General features: G+C 35.4%; 1 protein-coding gene across 10 annotated transcripts in view; it reads left to right on the forward strand.

Annotated features, from left to right (window-relative positions):
* Npas3 (neuronal PAS domain protein 3) overlaps positions 1-21,777 on the forward strand; it is an 895,400-nt gene that overhangs the window by 257,887 nt on the left and 615,736 nt on the right. For 6 of the 10 annotated variants that reach the window (XM_045154348.1, XM_045154349.1, XM_045154350.1 and 3 more), the window contains one exon: positions 186-430. In XM_045154348.1, coding sequence (XP_045010283.1) covers positions 186-430 — 245 coding nt within the window. Of the gene's footprint in view, positions 1-185; positions 431-540; positions 592-21,777 lie in introns of all 10 variants that reach the window. The other 4 variants (XM_045154346.1, XM_045154347.1, XM_045154351.1 and 1 more) reach the window with 1 other exon arrangement.

A 21,777-nucleotide genomic window follows, 5' to 3' on the forward strand; every position in this document is an offset into this window, starting at 1 on the left:
CTAGGGTAGAATTTATGGTTTGTGGCATTGTTTGAAACTCGTTTTACTATGACTCTATGTTGTTTTTGGTAGACTTTTTTCAGAGATTCAGGGGTTGGGGTTAGAAATTAGAAGGTAGATTTTTTTTTTTTCCTAAAGGCAGAATATCACATTCTAAACATCCCTTTCCACTACTTTGATTTCAGTTTACAAGCACTGAGAAAGGAGAAATCCAGAGATGCTGCTCGCTCCCGCAGGGGAAAAGAAAATTTTGAGTTCTATGAATTGGCCAAGTTACTGCCTCTTCCTGCAGCCATCACCAGCCAACTTGACAAGGCATCCATCATTCGGCTTACTATTAGCTATTTGAAAATGAGGGACTTTGCTAACCAAGGGGACCCTCCGTGGAATTTGAGAATGGAAGGTCCTCCACCAAACACCTCAGTGAAAGGTAGGTTTAGGCTACTGTTTTCTCTGGCATATGCTGGTCTATAGGTGTCTCTGAGATGAAATGTTTACTATCATCCTTTCTTCTTTTCCTGCATATCAAATCCTTTAAAGGGATACAAATGTGGAAATCTGAACTCTGCATGAGAAAGACACCATGCGAAGGTGAAATAAAACTCTTCTATTTCTATTTTATTTTCAAAAAGTTTGTCAGCCTAAATAGTCTACTACTTTATATAAGATTTCACAGAAATGGGGAGGAAATAGGTTACATATGTGTTTTAATTTATGTTATATTAATACATGAAAATTTTGATAATTAGAGTTATAAGAATCTTTTCTAATGGGTGGAACCAATAAGTTCTGCCTCAAGTAAAGAAGAACAGGGAGATTTCTTGAGTTAATAATTTTATTAAACCTAAATTAAGTCCATATATTGCTTCATGTTTCTCTATAGTCATATTTGCTAAAAGGTATAAATATAAACATATATGTGTTCTTCAAATCCTTGATGCAGTTACTCTTTAAACTTACTGTTTAAAATGGTGGGATTTTTTTGGTCTGATACTTAAAAATAGATATTTTCTTATATATTCTTGAAATTCTTAAAATTGATAACATTTTAGTTTTTAAATATGCATGCACAAATTTATTGATCCTGGTGATTTTCTCTCCTTCAGGGAGTGTTATTCAAGGCATATCAAATAGGACGTAGTTTCACTTGTCCCAACCTTATATCTAGATCCATGACAAGTATAGAATAAAATTGGGCATTTAGAGGAGTGAAAGAGACCTCTTTTAGGGGAGAAGGGTGAAATAATTTCTTGAATTATGTGATTGCCAGCTACCTTTGGAGAAGACTGGAAAAAGCCCTTATAGTCCTGGCTGTCACAGGAAAGTTGTTAGACTGATTACTAGTGGGAATCTGCCATTTCTTTTAGGATTCTAATTAAATTGAAGGGTAAAATGCTTGCTAAGATCTATGATCCCAAGTGTGAATCACTTACAGTTTGAGCATTCCTAATCAAAAACTTCTGAATCTGAAAAGTTCATATACTTTGAGTAAAAACCTGATGCCATGACTAGGAAGCATTGTTTTATATATGTATAAAATTACTAAGGCTATTACATTCAGGATATGTATACATAAGGTATATGCTAAACATGGATAATTTTTGTGATTATCCTTGGGTTTCATCTTTAAGATACTTCTTTTATATGCAACTGTTCATGAAAATGATTGAAATCTCTGACATTTCTGGTCCCTAGCATTTTTGGAAAGGGATTCTCAATCTGTACTCATTTTAGTATTATGCTATAAGTATAAGAAGAGGAATATTAAAATTTGAACTATGTCAGGTTATTCTCCTCTAGATCAGTGGTTGGAAAACATTTTCTGTGAAGAGCCATGTTCTACCATCATAGCATGAATCAGACAAGCAATATGTGAAAAAATAGAAATGGTTAAATATGGTTGTATTCAATAAAATTATATTTATCAAATCGAAGATAACCACTGAATTTAGGGCCTTTGTCTAATGTGTGACATTGAAAAGTTGAAGATAGCATACAACCAAGGTATTGCTCAAGATTAGAATGTCAGTATGAGGTAGCTCATGACAGTCAAATGGAAGTATATTCTTGCTATCTTGGTACAGCTATTTTACTCTGGATAATGTATATAAACTTCAATACATTAATGCATATTCTAGATACCAAACTAGTTCAGGTATTTAACAAGTAAAAGATGTAGATAAAAGTCTAGCATATATATGTTAGATATATAATGCTTATTGTAGTTTGAGATATGGCTATCATCATGTTGATTCTAAACCATAGGGAATGAAACAATTACATTAACAAGTGAGATACCATATAGTATGAATTGTTATTTAATTTGAAATAAATTGATAAACTAGGTTTGTATGTCTTCTTTCTTTTGTTTTTATTTTATTTATTTATTTTTTTAGGTAGGGTTTCCTTGAGTCCAGGCTGACCTGGAATTAGTCTCAGGATGACTTCAACTTACAGTTATCCTCCAAATTCAGCCTCTTGAGTGCTGGGATTAAAGGCATGAACCACCATGCGTGGCTTGTATGTCTTTATTTAGTATGAGCATTACTTTTTTCCTTCCATGTTTCAAGGTGTTTATAGCAGGCACTCTTGGTAATGATAGCAATATATGTATTGGTCATAATGATCGTTTTTTTGTTTTTATGTTTTGCTGTGGTGTGAAAGAACAGATTATATTTGGGGTTGTGACATTCTGTGGATACAAACGCTTTAGACCATATAAATATATTACCTCACTTTATATATAAGATAAATGACAAGTATGTATTACCAGAATCCAGCTTTCTTGCCTAATACTCTCTCCATCACCTATTGTTGCTATAAATAAGAAATATTTTGTCATCCCAATAGAATACTCTGGGTAACAATTTTATCAGCTTTAGAATGCCTAATAATTTTCTTCTAACTTTGTGGCATCAAATCAGCTCAGTTCTATCATTACTTGTTATGATTAAGATGAATAAGCTGGAGGTAGCACATGATCTCTGCTTCCATGGACATAGCAGTCTGTGGAAGGGCATAGAGTGTCACTGAGAAAAACAGGGCAGTTGGAATGGGCGTTAATGAGCCTATAAAGGAATAAGCAATTTTCTTTCTTTAATTTAACCTTTGTGGGTGTGAGCACATGTGCATGTGTGCCCTGGCACACATGTGGGAGATCAGAAAATAACCATAATTGTTGGTCTTTGCCTTCCATCCTGTCTGATGCTGGGTCTCTTCTTGTTTGCCACTGCCTATGCCAGGCTCGCTGGCCTATGAGCTTCTGTTATCCTCCTGTTCACATTTCCATAGATGCACTGGGAATACCAAGGTACATTTCCATGTCCAACTTTATGGAGACTCAAACTCAGATGGTTGCCCTTGCACAGCAAGTGCTTTTACCCACTGAGCCATCTCTTCAGCCCAGATTTTCTTATTTTTTTAAAATACAATAATATGATGGCTGACCATAGATGTTGCTATAATACATGGTCACTTTTCATAATTTGGCAAGAGGCTGGAACTGAAGATTCAAGCTAGGTTACTCTACTGTCTCTCAAAAGTTGCTAGGATACAATGAGACTTTCTATAATCTGGTTAGTTCTGCTATAAGAATACATATACAATTCATTGCTTTATTCTAGTTCTTTAATGCAAAACCACTATTCCTTCTGATCAAACATTTATGAAACAACATCAAAAGAAATTTATTTTAATGTATTAAGGACCTCTATGCTGTGCCCTTGAAGAAGTTCATATGGATAAACAAGCTTACATAAATAGTTTGTAGCATCATGTGAAGTGTAGTTCATAATCCAACAATAAAACTGATAGACATTATACTTTGTGTCTTACCAAGCAGTCTCTTAAATAAACCTACAGAAAAATTTATATGAAAAGTGCTCACACTATGTTGGCAACAATTTTTGATGTGATGAGTTGATCATGTTAATAATTAAATTTTAAAGCTTAAATAAGTTTGTCCCACACAACCATGTAGAATTTTAATCATTTTAATTTGTTGCTTCCACAAGGTCTTTACTCTGCCTCCTATTCATCACACCTTTTCTTAACAGTTGGGTTGATGAGCTTATTCTGTGATACCCATTGTATACAGATCATTACAAGTTATGTTCGCTGGGAGAACACTCAGGTGACAGTGTATAATGTGTCGTGAGTCAATTACTTCATGGAAATGATATGTTAAGCAATCAGAAGGTAATAGATAGTTTTTTCTATTATTTTAGAAATATCTGTATTGTTATAATACATATCAAATCTACAATGAACATTATGCATTATTCAAGAAATGACCAGGCATTCTCAGCAGTGTTTCAGCTAAATAACTGATGATTGTAACCTTTAAAGAAATCTCATTGTGGTGACTGTTGGTAAATCACTTCTCCATTCATAGTAATCTCTATTTAGAGGCTATCTAGAAACCATTGCATCTTTTATTAATCTTAAACGCAATAGCTGCTGATTTGACATTGCTAAAACTATATACATTTTCTGTCTTTCTAATATTACAGACTTCAGTCAATTTTATAAGAGTATGTCTGCTGCAACTCTATTAATCCAGGAATATTTAATATTGTAAGCATGAGTTCTATTTCAATTTAAACACTGAAGATTTTAAGCAGTAATTTGCCTATGTGTGTGACAGGCAATAATGCTAAAATACATAAAATGTAAGACATTCTTAGTTCTTAGAAAGGAATGATTGAAAAAAATATGCAAAAGGATTGGTGATTAAAACCAAATGAGCACATTGGAAATGAACTTCACTATGTTATAAAATGTCACTTCACTGTGCCAGGCATCCATTGTAGCTGCTTATGAGGGGACAGCTTTCTCAAGGCTTCATTTAAACAACATGCTCTCTCCTTAGTCAAAGGCCAGACACATGTAAACACAGGTGCTCAGCACACTCATTTAAAATAGTCATGCAGAGTATTGAGGACAGTTGCCTTTGAGAGTAGTACTGACTTACTACTGTCATGGCTGTCCCTCAGATCGCTTTTTATAAAATGAATCTGCATCAGTGAACAGAGGGGATTCCCAGGCTGAGGTATATAGGTCCTTGTGCTCTGAGTAGTTCTGAAGTCTTTCAGTTACTATTCTGGCATGTTAGTGTATGCTGACATGCATTTACGTCTACCAAGTGACATTCCTGCTTGCGGGCAAGTGTCATATACCTCCTTACTAGAAAATGTTGTGAGATGAAAGCTCTTACATTTATTACATGGTTGTGTACACATGGCCTATAGCATTCCTTTTCTTCTTTTCCCATAGGCAAAGGGTTTAGAACGAAGACTGAACTCTTAGGTTCTGAATCAACACTTTCTTCTGGCTAAGCAACTATGCTTAAAGATGAAAACTTGGTTCTTGTTGACTTTTCTTACACTCTTCACCCTCAGCAGATTGAGGGACTCTTACCTCTAGTTCTCTAGGTGGGCATATTAAATGGAAACTGTGGCATCCAGAAACTGAGTTGTCAGCTTTTGTTTTGGTAGTACATGCCAGGACTTAGTTCATATGATGTTTTATTGTTACCTTTCCTTAGGTATTCTTCCTGGAAGCCTTTTAATTACATGCTATTATCTTTTATGTTTATAGTGGTTATATTTCTGAAAGGAGTTCATTTAAGGACTAACCTTTTACTTCATTTTATATGAGGATAAGTCAAGCAGTGTTTATATTATCACAATTCTCCAGATTCATACAATGTGATGCCGGGTGGAGAGGGCTTTCTGAGAAATGGGACTTTATGATGGCAGAGTATGCTTCTGTCACTCTTTTGGACTTTCACATTTTATCATTAAAATCTTTAATATTTACAAAGGTGAACTGTAGTCCATTGAATTCTGATCCAATTCAGCATTTAGAATATGATATAGCATTTCTGGCTTCTTCATATGTACCACTGTCAAAGAGAGCACTATTTCCAACTACCTCTGCAATCAGTGAGCATCCAGATTTACCTTCTACTCCAACCACCGAAAGAAAGAATGCTTCCTATGGTTACCTGTGAGTACATGTCAGTATAAAGGTGTACTGTCAGTTATTTCCGGGGAACAACCCACCACAGAGTCACAATGCTATAGTTTAAAACTGACATGGTGTTCTTTCTGCCCATGTAGCTTGAGTCAGAGCAAATTTTGTAAGCAAGACAGTCCAGTGTCAGGGGCTACAGTGGACCTCTTTCAGAAGATTATAAAGAAACATAGATGATGACATGGATGTGGGATAAAAGAGAAGGACCAGTAATTTCTTTACATCATCAGGGTTCTAATGGTACTTCATTTTAATCTGTATGATCTTTGTTTTTCTTTTATATTTTTTCAAAAAAAGAAATGGAAAAGAGGATTTTTCTTTTAGAAATTTTTGGAAGTGTGGGCATAAGAGGCAGCATGAATTCTGAATACAGCTGTGTCAAGTACTCTCAATCTACCCCTTTCTCCACTATCATTTTTCTCTGGCAGTAGCAAACACTGCAAGCCATACATGTGTGTCTTTGTACATGCCATCATAGACCAGAATGCCCTTTTCCACAAAAAGATAATACCATTCCCTTACCCAGCATGGGTCATGGCTAAAATTCCTATAAGAAAAGACAAGTTATCAAGACAACAGTGGACCAAATTCATTTAGTGAACTTTTATGTGACATGGAAGCCTTCACATATGAAAACCTAAAGACTCACATGACATTGTATTTTTATGGTCTGTTCAAATGAAGAAAGAAGAGCATGGATGAGTGTAATTGGGAAGCAAAGTCTGACATAATAGATTAATGGGGAATGCCTGTGACTTAGTCTATGAGTTAATTGAAGGAATGATTTGGCTTTTCTTATTCATTTAAATATCACCAGAAAATTGTGTAGTATTGTGTAACAGTAATTGAATTGTATGTGAGGGACTGATATTAGCAGAGGTAAACAATAGTGATAATCAAGTTACATGTGGTAAGGTGGAAGTTAGTTATAAGCTAGGAAGGATGGTAAAAGAAAATGGAAGGTGAATGATGGGAACAGCATTAAGAAAATGGGAAATAAGATGGGGTGTGGAGCAGGTGCTAAGGGTGGTGACCCCTACAGTGAGCTGCCAGCCCTGCCCAGGGGGTTCTTTCATATGATAAAACCAGAGACGTTGTAAATACCCATGACTACTGGCATGCGAACTAGAGCCCATTCAACAAATGTCTGGGTATCTTCTCTCATCAGTTCTCTAAGTTCTCCACCTTGAAGGGTTTTACATTTCCTGAAGAAATAAATGGGAAATCAATAAGTAATGTTATGATAGCTTTTAATAGCATTTACTGCATTAGGAGACCTGTGGTGTAAAGCCATCCCTCAGATGAATTCTCCTTTGGATTTTCTCTGTCATTGAACTGAGCATGGGGATTACTTACTTTTTAATCCTAACCTATTCCTTAGAAAAGATTTAGCAAGTACTGTCTGGAATTAGACTCTGTGGGGACTGTGAGGCCTCTCTAACCTGTTGGTTAATGTTAGAAACTACATGCTCTCATGCTTCATGTTCTACGTGTATTTCTTTATTTCCCAGTACATGAATGTATCATGTCTCTGTTGGGCTGCGGGCTCAGAATATATGACACATATTTTTTTTTTCTCCTAATACCTATTAAACTTGCTTTGTTCATAAGGATTTGAACACATGTAATCATTCTAAATAAAAGGCAGGAAAAGAAGAGAGTAAACAATTCAGTTTTAAAACAGTCAAATGTCAAAAATATAATGCACATAGAATACTAATCTGCAATTTATGTTTGTTTTATTTGCTTTTACTTTCTTGAGTATACTTTAGGACATATACTTATATTTTTCACACAAACTTATTTCAAAAGTCTACTAGTTCCTGAACACATGTTATATGTTACCCAGAGCATCCTTATGGTATTTTATCCTTAGGCTGTGCTATACTCATTTATTTAGGACTTTTAAGTTAATGTGCTTTGTTCTTTAAGAGGGAAAATTTTTAATGAGCTTTTGTTAAGCCCTATCACCTCTTACAAAGCACAATCTATAGTGTGAGAATTCTACAGATGACAGTATTTCATGGGCACAAGAAAGATGTTAACTCTGACTGGGTTAAAAAAAATTGAAATAATACTGTGGCTGTAATTTTCAGAACCCGCTTTCTAAATATTATGTATGTGTATTAGCTGTGCCTGAATAAACATGTGGTGATCTCCACCTCTGAAAACCACTGTGCCATTGAATACTTTCTGAGTATTTTCTGGGTCCATAATATGTCAACATAGGTCCAAACCTGAGCCCGACAGGAAGGTAAAGACAATTTTTGGTTGAAAACCCTACTTCAATTTCCTGGTTTTGTTTTGAGAAACCAAGTACAGAGAAGTTGAATGACAAAAGCAAAGTGAATAGCAAAGCTAGGAGCCAAATTCATGCCTCTTGAGTTCCTGTTCAGCACATATTCTTACAGGATAGAGGCTATGATTTTATCTAGTCATAACACATTGATATTCCCTTTTCTTCCTGACGTTGCACTATACATGTGCAGTTTGTGTGTGAAACTATGCCCATCCCTGCTAATGACATTGGACTTGGTGGGAACTGTGGTGCTTTATTCAGAATCCACTGTGGGAGGAAACATACCATTCCAAATATAAAAGGTTGGTTCTGTTTAAAATGTATAGCAAAGGCAATTTGATTGGCACTGCTTTTTTTTAAAAAAGAATATGTTTAGGGATGGAGAGCTGGCTTAGTGGTTAAAGTGCTTGCCAGCAAAGCCTACGGAGCCAGGTTCAATTCTCCAGATCCCACTTAAGCCAGATGCACATGGTAGCACATGCATCTGAAGTTTGTTTGCAGTGGCTAGAGGTTCTGGTATGCCCATTCTCTCTCTCTCTCTCTCTCTCTCTCTCTCTCTCTCTCTCTCTCTCTCTCTCTTCCCCCCTTTAATAAATAAAAATAAATAAAGTATTTTAAAAAGAGAAATATGTTTGTAGCTAATGTATGGTCATGTGACTGCACATGACGACAGCCAGCACAGCTAACTTGTGGGTCAGCTAAAAGGGCGTCAATGGAAGATTTTATCTGGCATCCATGGATGCATTATATTTCCTGTATTTGGTACAGTTTGGCTTATTATTTTTTACTTCTTTCTCAGATTAATGTAGCAAGCAGTTCAAACAAGAGCTATGCAGCTAGTCTTTTCTTGATGCATGGCATATTAAGGAAACAAAATACTGTCCATGCAGAACTATTATTTGGTAATTTTAACTTAGGTTAGGTTAAATTGTTTTAATTTGTTTTCCCATATAATATACTAGTTTCCTTTTTGATTAAACTGATTAATTAAATTACAATGTGGCTATAGTTATAAAATTATTAGAAAAAAGACAATAGGGATTTTATATCAATAATCCAATTTAGCACCTGCAAAATGGGGATGGTAAGCACCTGCATAACAAGCATAGGCCCTTGGGTTGGATTGCTATGACTTCAAAACATTACTATTAATGTTATTACTATTACAGTACTGGGGATCAAATCATGCTCATTCATGTGCTAACACTATATCTCTGAGTTCCACCCCTAGTCCAAGAATCTAATACTCTTATCATATATTGTATGAGATTGGTAAAGCAAACCTGATCTTTTGGCAGTAGAATTTCACATATTATGGGCTAGAGAGATGGCTTAGTGGTTAAAGGAGCTTGTTTGCAAAACCTCGTGGCCTGTGTTTGATTCCACAATACCCATATAAGGCTAGATGCACAAAGTGGTGCATGCATCTGGAATTTGTTTGCAGTGACAAGAGGCCCTGGTGCACCATATAACCTTTTTCTCTCTCAGTCTGTCTCTCCTGCAAATAAATAAAAAAAATATTCCTAAAAGAATTTTACATGTTTCTAAAACCATGCCAGAGATATAGAAATATGGCTAGATAGGATAATAGAATTTAATATTTATAATTTGTTATACTCAGGAAATCAAATGTAGTTAGCAGGAAGTAGCTTCTACAGTATTCCAGTTGTACATTGGGATCAATCATTTACATATTTGTGAATGCTACTGTACTGTGTAAAAGACACTAAAATTAGCTGGGTGTGGTGGCACATGCCTTTAATCTCAGTGCTCTTGAGGAGGGTAGGAGGATCACCGTGAGTTCAAGGCTACCCTGATACTACATAGTATTCCAGGTCAGCCTGGGCTAGAATGAGACCCTACTTCAAAAAATAAAAAATTAAAGACACTAAAATTCAGTCAAATTTTTGTCATAGCTTTCTGAAGCACTCCAGAAACAAACAAAATTTCAGTAATGCTTTGTAATTAAAGCACATCACTCATATATAATTTTACAGTTTGGAAAATAAGGATGTGTTGAATATCAGCACTGATGATGAAAACAGACTGTGTACACAGTTTGCGTTTTATATAAATACTTTAAAATATTGGCTTTCTTCTATAAAAATAGATGAATAGTATCCAGGTTTTTATGAGAATTTTAGCATAAAAGCAAAATTGCTATCATTTTCCATTTTGAAAAGAGACATGAAAAGAGCATAACAAAATGTGTAAAATGCAGCATGTTCTAGAGCTTTTGGAGGGAAGTGGGGATGGGGCTGTAGGTATGCCTCATGTCAGGCATTCTCAAAGATGTTTGTAAAATGCTCCAGTGATATTTGCTTAACTGACATCTGACCTCGAGCATTCTTCTTTGTTTCTTCTGTGGATATTGAGCTCCTGAAGTTGCAGAAACATCTGTTCACAAGTTGTTCAGCATATGCTGTGTGTTGCTTTGCATCTGCTAGGCAGATAGACCTAGCCTCTTTGTTGCTGGTCAGTCACTTAATTTGTTCCTATATGAACATATCTAGTTGAAAAAGAGTAATACCTCTGCTGAGATTAGAAAAAAGGAACCTTCACTGGAAGCTAGAAATCTAAGATCAGAGTGAGATATGATATGGTCCTCAAGGGGGCCTCTCTTGTTGGTAAATGTATACTGTGGCCAATGGTGGAGGTAGGAGACATGAGAAGAGAGGGAGGAAAAGAAAGAGATAGGGAATTGATGCTCTCTTGTCTCTTCTTATAAGGACACAAATCCCACTCATGGGGGGGTTCCACTATCCCCATAATTGCTCTCCAAAGTTCCTATTCCAAATATTGCCACACTGAGGATTTAATACTTCTGCATGCTGCCAATGTGCAATGTGTCCAGGGATGGAGGACCCATAAGACCATGTGAAAACAATGATATTAATAATGTTTTCTTAATGTGACTTTAGGATGGCTTATAAGTTAGAAGGTCTTCATTAATGGAATTAGACACTCCCAATTTTAAATTTTGTCACTGTAAACAAGTCTTTGGCCTCAGTTGAATTTTCTGAAAAAGTTGGACTTGAGTCCCCAAGCTGTTCTAGTATACTTTCTCCTGGAGTTGGTCGCGAACCTTCTATGGAGAGCATTGGGTTTGCACACAACCTACCAAGAGCAAATTTGGATTCCTAATGATGGTTTGTATCATGTGTCAGAAGTCAAGATTTTTGTTGTTGTTTTATTAGGTCTATTTTTAAAATTAAGTTAATCATAAGGATGACAGAATTCAACAAGCACTACTTAAATACATTTTGGGATTCTAAAATGAAAATCTCTTAACATGACAAAGTAAGGAATCACTATATCTTAAATGACACAGGTGAGAAGAGAATATTAAGGCAGTTTAATATTATTCTAATATTCAAAATAATTTAATGGAGCTGAGTTTATAAATTATTGATATATATATATATATATATATATATATATATATATATATATATATATATTTCATTGAATTCATAAGGAAGCAAAACAAAAAAAAATAGTTTATGACTGAAATGCAAGACTAACTTATTAAAGTAATGAGTATAGTGGAAATTTTAGTTTCTCAGCATTTTGACTGAATAAGACACCATTTTTGTTGTTAAAATAAGAAATGGGTCTCATGTCTTCTTCAATTTTATTTATCCATTCATTCTTTATGTACTTAATTATTATGCTACAAAACTCCATGCTAGGGATTGCAACCTTTTACTCTAAAGGTTATCGATCTAGTAGGAGTGACCCATTCTTAACATAATAATATGTAATATTATAATGGATGATTTACATCCCAAAAAGGTCTAAGCAAAATCCTGCAAGATGGATATATTTGGTACTTTGTGATAGAATATTTGTTGTTTTTGAAAGAAAATTATGGCTTGAAGTTCTACTTTCAAATGACTTTGTAAATTTCAACTTTAAATACTCACTAGTTCTATAACTTATTATATATAAAAATAGTTAAAATTTATGAACCTGGTGACATTTAAGGAGAATTTTGGCCCCTGAGATCTTAGGTAAGCATATGAAGGCTTTTCATTACAGAAGTGTCTTCTAGTCAGGGTACCCAAATGCCCTGTAGGTCAAGGAATACTTGCCATTGTGTTATCTGAACTTACTTTGAAACAACTAAAAGTATAAGTCACATTCAGTGGTTTCTAAAATTAAACCAACACACTAATGAAATAGAAACTTCTCGTATCTTCTCTTTGCTGTTTCTGTTTTTCATAGAGGTGGGGAAAGGATGGAGTGAAGTATATTTTAAGTCCTAATATATATCGTTCTCTCAGCCTCTTAAGACCCAAATGTAGAAAAGATAATATGAGAAGGTGGAACCAACTTCTTGGTAACCCTGGGAGAACAGTCAGTATTCAAAGGCAGCTCTGGGCCGTGGAAGGAGAGTCAAGTGCTTACCTTCAAACACACACTCACGCATGTCACAATGGACTATAATTGAGAGAGAAGACTAGACTGCATGGAAGAGAATGTTTTGTACTTTTATTTCATTTAAATTAGCACAATAGGAGGGAACAATTTTGCTTCACATGTGAAGTCAGTCATTCTTGGGCTGCTAGCTCAATGTTTTAACAGAACAGCTGTTCAGTACAATGTGGCTTTCTGCAAGCAATATTTCCACTGCGAGAAAAGTGGCAGTCTGCCAAAGAGAGTGCCCAGACCAACCCCTAAACAAAAAAAATCTTTTGTCAACGACTCTAATAATTTGTACAATTCAGGAAAGGGGGGTTACACAGTCTTTGCAGATGTGCATTTATGATGCTATTTTTAAGCAGAATGGCATGAAAGAACAAATTCATATGAATTGCAAGTTGATCATTCATTTTAAGCATTTGGCTTCTGCTCCTGCTAAAATTTTATTCTGTGTAAAGAAAACACAGCCAGCCTTGAAACTTGGTAAGGCAAGGAGTGACAACAAGATGAATTTTTTTCTTTTGAAACCTGTAATGCCTGCTCAAAACCAAAACCCTTTGGAGGTTTCTGTCCCCATCCCAGCTAAGGAAATGAATGCTATTTGTTGAAGCCCTCACAGTAGAAACTTGCCATCCTTCAGCATTTTGAGGAAATAAATTCTTAATGAGCATGTATTCTTTTACAGCAGTACATTCGCTGAAAATGAGCTTAAGTGCTGAAGGAAATGCCAGAATCATTTACATAACCCACACCAAATTAATATGTGTTTAATTCTCAGTAATTTGCCATCACAGGCACCATGCAGTTTTCCTAGTATCAAAACCTGGGTTGAAACTCAGATCTGTCTTCCATATACTGGTTATCTAAATCTATAACAATTGATATAACTCACTGACAGGTAGAATTAAGAAAATAAAATGATATTTTAAGTTAAAATATTTTATTTATATATTTGCAAGCAGAGAAGAGGTGAGGAGAGAGAGAGAGAGAGAGAGAGAGAGAGAGAGAGAGAGAGAGAGAATATGAGGATGAGAGGGAGGAAGAAAATGGGCAAGCCAGGGTTTCTTGCCACTGCATATGAACTCCAGACTTAGGTACCACTTGTGCATCTTGCTTACACGGGTACTGAGAAATTGAATTCAGGCCATCATGCTTTGTAAACAAGTACTTTTAACCACTGAGCAATCTCCCCAGGCCCCTAAAATGATTTTTATAAACTAATATATCATAAGAAAGAACTCTCGAACTTCAAACAGCAGGAAAAATATGGCCAAATCCTCATCTTTAGTTTTTATTCAGCAATACATTTGAAATGTATATAGGAGAGAATTAGATCATCTAGCTTAGATTATCAAAAAATGAAATTATATACTCAAAAATAATGTGACATTTACTACAGACTCATTCCACATGGTAGACAAAAGAGTCGAGGGTATGTCTTCCATAGAGACAGTGATGAGGTAATTGCTTGCTGCCTTCATTGGAAGCTCCTCTGATTTTCAGAGCTGAGCCCTTCAATATTGGTATCTTCCTTTTAGAAAAATCCAACCTTTTCATACTTTGCTTAACTGCAAGAAATACTTAGTTATATGGAGCTTTGTACTATTCAATCAGAACTACTTTTTCCCTGCTCAGAATATAATTCATTTACAGAGGACTTCCTGTCCCTGAAATGGTAACATTTCATATTTACTAATATAAAAGCAAATCTGAAGATAAGAAGGTGCCAAAATTGGGTCATTTTACTCTCACAGTCAGATAAAGTTTTTAAAAATAAATGTTTGGGAAACATGTTTCATATTTCAAATTACTCAGGTACTTTTCAAATGCTTCTTCAGTTTAATAAGGATGTGCAGTGGCAATTACAATTCTTTCATTTGAGTATATTTGCAAGTAGAGGGCCACTGCACTTTGTGAAATGATAAACCACTAATTGTTTATAAAATATTTTACGATTACAATTACAAGTCCATTTCTTACATACATATTAGAGAAATCTCTACATTAAGGATTTTTTGTCAGTGTGTTTTTGGTAAAATTTGTTCTTTCCAAAAATTGCTGATTTTCCTTTAATTTCTGGGTTTTTAAAATAAAACCTTTGAAATGCATCTACAAACAATAAATTTGAGCTGCTCTTCTGTGTCTAATAGCAGTGTCATTCAGGAAAGTATTGGCAGCATGTAATTATCTGTCTCACATTCCTGCTCTTGTCTTCAAGTGGAGTGTCCACCTTGTTGATTTGACAGTATTGGAAACTATGACCATTATTTACACTTACACATTATCTCTTCCAAATACCATAGAATTGACATTGTACCATTTATAGTTTTACATAGAAAGATATGTTTTGGCATTAAATGGGAAGGAAGACAAGGAAAAATGTTAAATATCCATTGTTTAATATAGTTTAAAAGATTTTAAATCAAGCATTTTTCTTTTGTATTTAAAGCTTTTTTGTTTGTTTGTTTGTTTTCTGTTTTTCAAGGTAGGGTCTCACTCTTGCCCAGGCTGACTTGTAATTCACTATGGAGTCAGGATGGCCTCGAACTCACTATCTCTGCCTCCTGAGTGCTGGGATTAAAGATGTGCGCTGCCACACCTGGCTTTAATTTAAAGCTATTTTTAGGTATTACTACTGTTTTATGCAAATAATATACATTTAAAGAAGATGGTATTCAAAGATCCTTTTTAAAATGTGAACTTAGAGGCTTTTTTGTATGTTGGCCAATTTTAGCAAATGAAATTTATTTTAATACATAATCTTTGTAAATGTTTCATGAGTTTCAAGTTAACTTAATATTAGCTTCCATCTAAGAACACAAAAGACACTGAAATCACTTTAAATACATTTTTATGTTATCATTCATTCCTATGCTTGTATGGGTCACATGGGAGCCATCTCGTCTTATCGGCCATTACATGTCTATCCCGAAAGAGACTGAAAGTGTCAAGTTTCAGTTTGGGTTGTGGAACATTTTATGTCAGTGTCATTGGCTGTGTTAGCCTTTAAGTAACTCCACAAAATAATTTCAATCCAGTCCACAGACTTCCCTCTGGACATAGCATGATTGTCCTAAGGGTATTCAGAATAGGAGAATGAGGAATTTATCACCATCATTGGGCATGTTCTGCTGACAATCAAGAACTAAAATTCACTGATATTCTTGACCACTCACTCATGGTTGTTTACAAATTGAAAGTATATTTGAAATAACCGTTTCATAATGTACTAAATCTGCTGTTCATAAGGTGCCATTCTACTACAAAAATATTTGATGACTAGTCCACTGTTAAATAGCCTCACCCTTCCTGAAGTTAGTAAAAGGTACTAGCTGCCACTGTTGTTAAGATCTGAGTTTCTCAGACCATGTTCTGCAATTTCCTGTCTTATCATCCTTCTATGTTCTAGTTTATTCTCCTCTTTGTGTTCCCTATCCACAGTATCCCTTTGAAGTATTATACTTAATAGTATTGTTTAAAGATTTATAGTATAAAATTTTCCAAAAGCGATAACATTTTAAATGATTAATCCATGTTCATAGACAGCCCATTCAAATCAGATTTTTAAGTAGAGGTTTTGTTCTCAGAGATCTGAATACTTGATTTTGGTTTCCAGATCATGCAGCAGTGGATGACAGGCATGATGCTGAAGAAAACTCTTATTGTATTATAGGCCACTTCTTCCTGCATGTATAAGAAGCCTTATATCCATATTGATCCTTTATTACGGACCTCTGCCATTGGCATTACTCACTGATTTGCAGACAACTAGAACTGATAACCTATTCAAAGATTATCAAATTATGACAAATCCTAGACAGGCAAAAGACTTAAAATGCTCATTAATCTGTTAATTGATTTCCTAATTTTGAACTGATCTATCTCAAAGACTTCTTGATATTCTCCTTGGTTTTAATAAAGATCACAAATGCCAACCAGAAACAGTCCATAATGTTTAACAACACTAAAATAGTATGAAAAAGTTCATTAGGATGAGCCTAACGTAATTGAATGGCCTATATTATAACTATAGATGCCACAAACTAAAATGGAAATTGACAAGAAAGCACCTGGCTAGGAAGCATGGCTGACAGTGTTCTGTGTCTAGGCTCTAAGATGATCTGATTAGATTTTTCAGCAGTGAAGGAGAAAGGCTCTTGCCTGTAGGTCACCCTGCATTTTAATTTGCTAATGATTTCATTTTAATGTTGCCGTTTAGTTTCATACTGATCATTTATACTGACAAAAAGGAAGAAAAGAAAACAAGGAACCTGTCATCAATCATTCATTTAATCAAGTAGGAAAACTAGATAAATAAACATACTGAGTTAATTATTCTTCTGTATGTAATGATTGACAATAAAGTTAATTTATGCCTCTCTTAACCCTTTAGTATTTTGTGATGTTACAATTAATAAATATGAGAAATTGGAGAAATGTCTTAGGGTGACCTTTTCTTTCCTAAATTATCTTTTTTTTTTTTTTTTGGTACTTTTATTTATTTGAGAGCAACAGACAGAGAGAGAAAGAGGCAGATAGAGAGAGAGAATGGGCATGCCAGGGCCTCCAGCCACTGCAAATGAACTCCAGACGTGTGCTCCCCCTTGTGCATCTGACTAACATGGGTGTAGGGAATCGAACCAAGAAACGGAGTCCTTAGGCTTCACAGGCAAGTGACTAACCGCTAAGCCATCTCTCCAGCCCCTAAATTATCTTTTAAAACACAGTTGTGGCACTTGGGAGGCAGAGGGTGGAGGATTACCAAGAGTTCAAGGCCACCCTGATAATACAGAGTGAATTCCAGGTCAGTCTAAGCTTGAGTGAGACCCTACACTAACCCCCTCCCAAAAAAAAAAAAAACCTCAGTTGACAACTTAAGGTTCTTACTCAGTTGAAGTTATATTGAGGAGTTATAGTGACATGCATTTGCCATATTTATACTATGAAATATAATGCAAAACTGTTATTTTGGTTTCTTCCTTAGTACTATCTGTATCTAGACTATTAAATAAACACATATTTTTCTTCAAAACCTACCTTTGTAATATAGAACATTATTTGTAAACAAATGAAAATATTCCACTAACTCAAATTGTATCATATTCAGCAGTAGTGAGAAAGAAGTTTTATATTCGGCAAAATGCTAAAACATATATTCAAGTTAAAAGAGATCTTCCATGTTCTAAAAGCCTATTTCTGATTTGGTAGACTTTTTCTCCAGTTTTCTAAAGATATTAATATTTGTGGCAGTTTCAGTTACAAATCTATGATTGCTGTTTATTAAATTTTCTGTTAACATGGCTTCTTCATGAAAGTATGAATAATGAAAATTTCTTAACATTATCTGGAATTGTTGTAGTGCTCTTATCTAAATCAGCCTGCTGCTAAGAAGTAGGGCAGTGAGACAGAGATCTAAAGGACTTGGAAATGTGCACAGGAGTTCAATTGTTGATGAAAATGACTTACTGAAGCTTGAAACTATGGATGTCTATGGTTAGCAATGTGTTCTTCTGGATGCATTTTATTAAGTGACAGCAGTTTTAATGTTTAGTGGAACTAAATTCTGTTCACTCAGTAGACTGATGTCTCTGCAAGCTCTCAAGACAAATTCAGCTCTAACATACTAGAATTGGAGAGAGTTGGAGGGCAGGAGAAACCCTGTGGCATACATGTGATATATAAAATGTCACAAGACAGGGTTTCTGACACTCCGTAACTATTAATACTCCTTTCCATTGAGTGTCAGTCACACATCACTGTTATCAGAGCCTCATAGGTGGGATTCAATTGTTCATGTTACAACTTACTTTCCGTAAACATTTGGCTGTAGTGAGAGATTTGGTTCATGAGGCTCTTTTCTGTTTTTAATGAGAGAGAAAGAAAGACAGAGAGAGCCAGGCATGGTGACACACGACTTTAATCCTGGCATTCGTGAGGCAAAGGAAAGGATCACCATGAATTTGAGGCCACCCTGAGGCTATCTAGTGAATTCCAGGTCAGCCTAGATTAGAGTAAAACCCTACTTTGAAAAACAAAAACAAAAAGGGAGAGAGAATTGGCACATCAGGGCCCTGAGCCACTGCAGTCAAACACCATATGTGTGTGCCACCTTGTGTGCATGCCTGACCTGAGCTTGTGCACACACATCACTTGTGTGACTGGCTTATGTGTGTTCTGGGGAGTCAAACTGGGTCCTTAGGCTTCTCAGGCAAGCACCCTAACTGCTAAGCCATTTCTCTAGCCCCTCATGAAGTTTTTTTGATGGGTGGGTTGGATAAGGCATTGTAGTTATATAACTGCAAAGTAAAATTTGTAAAATATCTTACTCTTAATTTATAAGCTACTAAATGCATACAGATTTAAAAAAAAGCTATACATGGAAAGAATTCATTAACTTCATCAAATTTATTTATACATGAATAACTATGTGTTGATGTTGAAAAATGGTTGACAAAATAAATTTAGTGCTATTCTCTGCCCCGGTCAGTGTGGAGTTGAACAAGGACCTGTGGGGAAGTTAACCTGAATGGGAAAAGGTAAAAAGACACAAGGAAGGAGACCAAGCCGAGTTTCTGGTCAAGGTCTTGAGAGTTCATTCTTACATGTAGGTTTATATAAGGTTGTAGGGGGAAGTGGACATAACCAGGCCAAAGATCACAGAGTTACTGGCTAAACCACAATGCCTCTGTTTCTTTATCAGTTACAGGCAGCATGGGAGGAGGGGGGTTATCCCCCAAGCGTACAATTTCTTCATTTTTGGTAACTGAGCATTTAGATGAGGAGATAGAAACTTAACTTGCTATATGGCGGTTTCTGTCAACATGGTTGAGGTTAGGCTCATAGCTGCCAACAATTCTCACTTCTTGAGTTTAAATAATTGTATTTGCTAAATGAACCCAGTACCCTTCTTCCATGAGCACCTTGAAGCTTCATGAATTTCAAAGGAAAATAATTTTGCTCTTTGTTTTGTTTCACCTTTTATTAGTTTTTGCCTCTTTTACCTGTATGCATTTGCTAGACAATAGTGTGAATGACAGGTTCAAATTTGTGGTCACTGAAATGTTTATCTCTAATTTTGCCCAGTTTGTGACATTTTTTAATCCATTAAAAACCTGCAGCTAGCAGTTTAAGATTATTGCAAGCTTTAGTCACTGTAGTATATCAGTGAAATGACAACTCTATTGTTCCTTCCTTGAAGAACCCTTCATTGTTCTCTTGTGTCTTACATATGAGAGAAATGGAAAAACCAAAGGATGGTTTAACAAAGCATCCCTAAGTAATGATATTTGTAGGCATATGGATGTATGCTCATAGACACTTTGGAAAAGTACTAGAATATTTGGATTAAAATATTCAATCCAGATCCCTGCCTTTCACTTCCCAAAGGTACAGGAATTTCTAAATGTGGGTTTATCAGTCCCAGAAACACTATATCACATGAGTCTTTTGCCATAAGTATATCAAGATATGAATGTTCTGTTGATATAATTATTAGAGATTTTTATCATCTATTTGATTTATCTTGTCTTCATCTTTATTGACACATTCTGTGTCCTTAGCTCCAGGATTTGAAGCCAGGAGGCAGAACTGGTTGTGGGTCCTCTTCTGTCCTCTGGATTTTTCTTCCTCTTGATTAGGAGAGCTAAAGAAGAAAACCTTTGTTGGGTGCTTGTTGTTGACTTGGAAGTAGTGGTTAAAGGTGAGGCTCTTTCCTATCTCTGGGCTTCTCTCACTGTGCTTCCTCTCTATCTCTGAATTGTTCTTGTCATCACTTATAAAGCTAAGCCTCTTACAATTATTAGCACCTTCCTTCCTTCCTTCTATCTCATTCTAGTTTCCTTTATTCATTTAGACTTAAAAGTTTATATTAACTACCTACCATGTGTGCCCAATGTTAAATGATAGAAAACAAGAAAAAGATGCATTTCTGCCCTTGAAGGACTTATAATTTATTTTTATAGAAATAAAATTTGTGATATAAAAATTTTCAAAAGTGTTTATGAGAAAATACACTACTAGATGGACTGTATCACCTTTTAGAATCAAAAAAATAGTCCTGGTCAAGGCCAGTTACTGGTATCAGAGGTCTACAGAACCATATTCTGGAATCATAGTCAGCCGGTGGATAGAAGCTCACATGCTTTTCCCAGTGTGCCTGTATGATTGTTCTGCTTCTCCCTCCGCTCAGTGATGCCTTGCACACACACAGGCACAAAGAGACAAAGCTTGATAAAGATAGACTCTCACTTCCTGGCTGTTTTAGTGTGTGTTCAAGACAGTGATCCCTGCAATTTATAGCTGCTTTAGAACCAACTCTTGTGACCTGGATAAATGTACACCTTCAGGTTTGACCAAATATTTCAGTCTGTGATATGGGACTTATAATCATTTTGTTTTGATTTTCACAAAATTTATGAGAATATATCTACAATTTATGTATTCAAAGTATGCACCAAGTTTCTTGGAGGAAGGCATTTAAGTTCATAGTTATCAATGCAGTATTATATGGAACCTTTAGGTTTTAGTTTTTATGAGTGATAAGTCAGTGTTTAGATTTTATAGTTTTTGAAATCACAGTGAAATATTGAAGCAGGGAACAGCAACTTTCAATATATTTGGGGAAAATTTAATATATCATGATGGAAGCCTTTCTGAAACTTTGACCACCTTTTTGAAGAAACAAAGTGTTCTTGACATAGCAATACAATGGCACATATACATTTCATATTTCTTACAAAATTTCTTAACAGTTTAAATACTTAATTAACATCACAATCTTTAGATTTGATATTCTACTCTGCTCATTACAGGCCTTTCATATCCTCTGTCTGTTATACAAGCATTTCTAGGAACTTGGAATGCCATTTTTCTTGGCATTTTAGTGGGCAGCTTATGCACTCAAGGCATCACCTAAGTACCAGCACACATTCTTGACTGAATAATGATGTATATGGAATGTTACTTTTTTCCCCTTATAAATGGATAGCAATTTACACAGCTGTGGATGTGGGATGTTT

The sequence above is a fragment of the Jaculus jaculus genome, chromosome 7 (genome assembly GCF_020740685.1).
Source record: "Jaculus jaculus isolate mJacJac1 chromosome 7, mJacJac1.mat.Y.cur, whole genome shotgun sequence".
NCBI classification, from domain to species: domain Eukaryota; kingdom Metazoa; phylum Chordata; class Mammalia; order Rodentia; family Dipodidae; genus Jaculus; species Jaculus jaculus.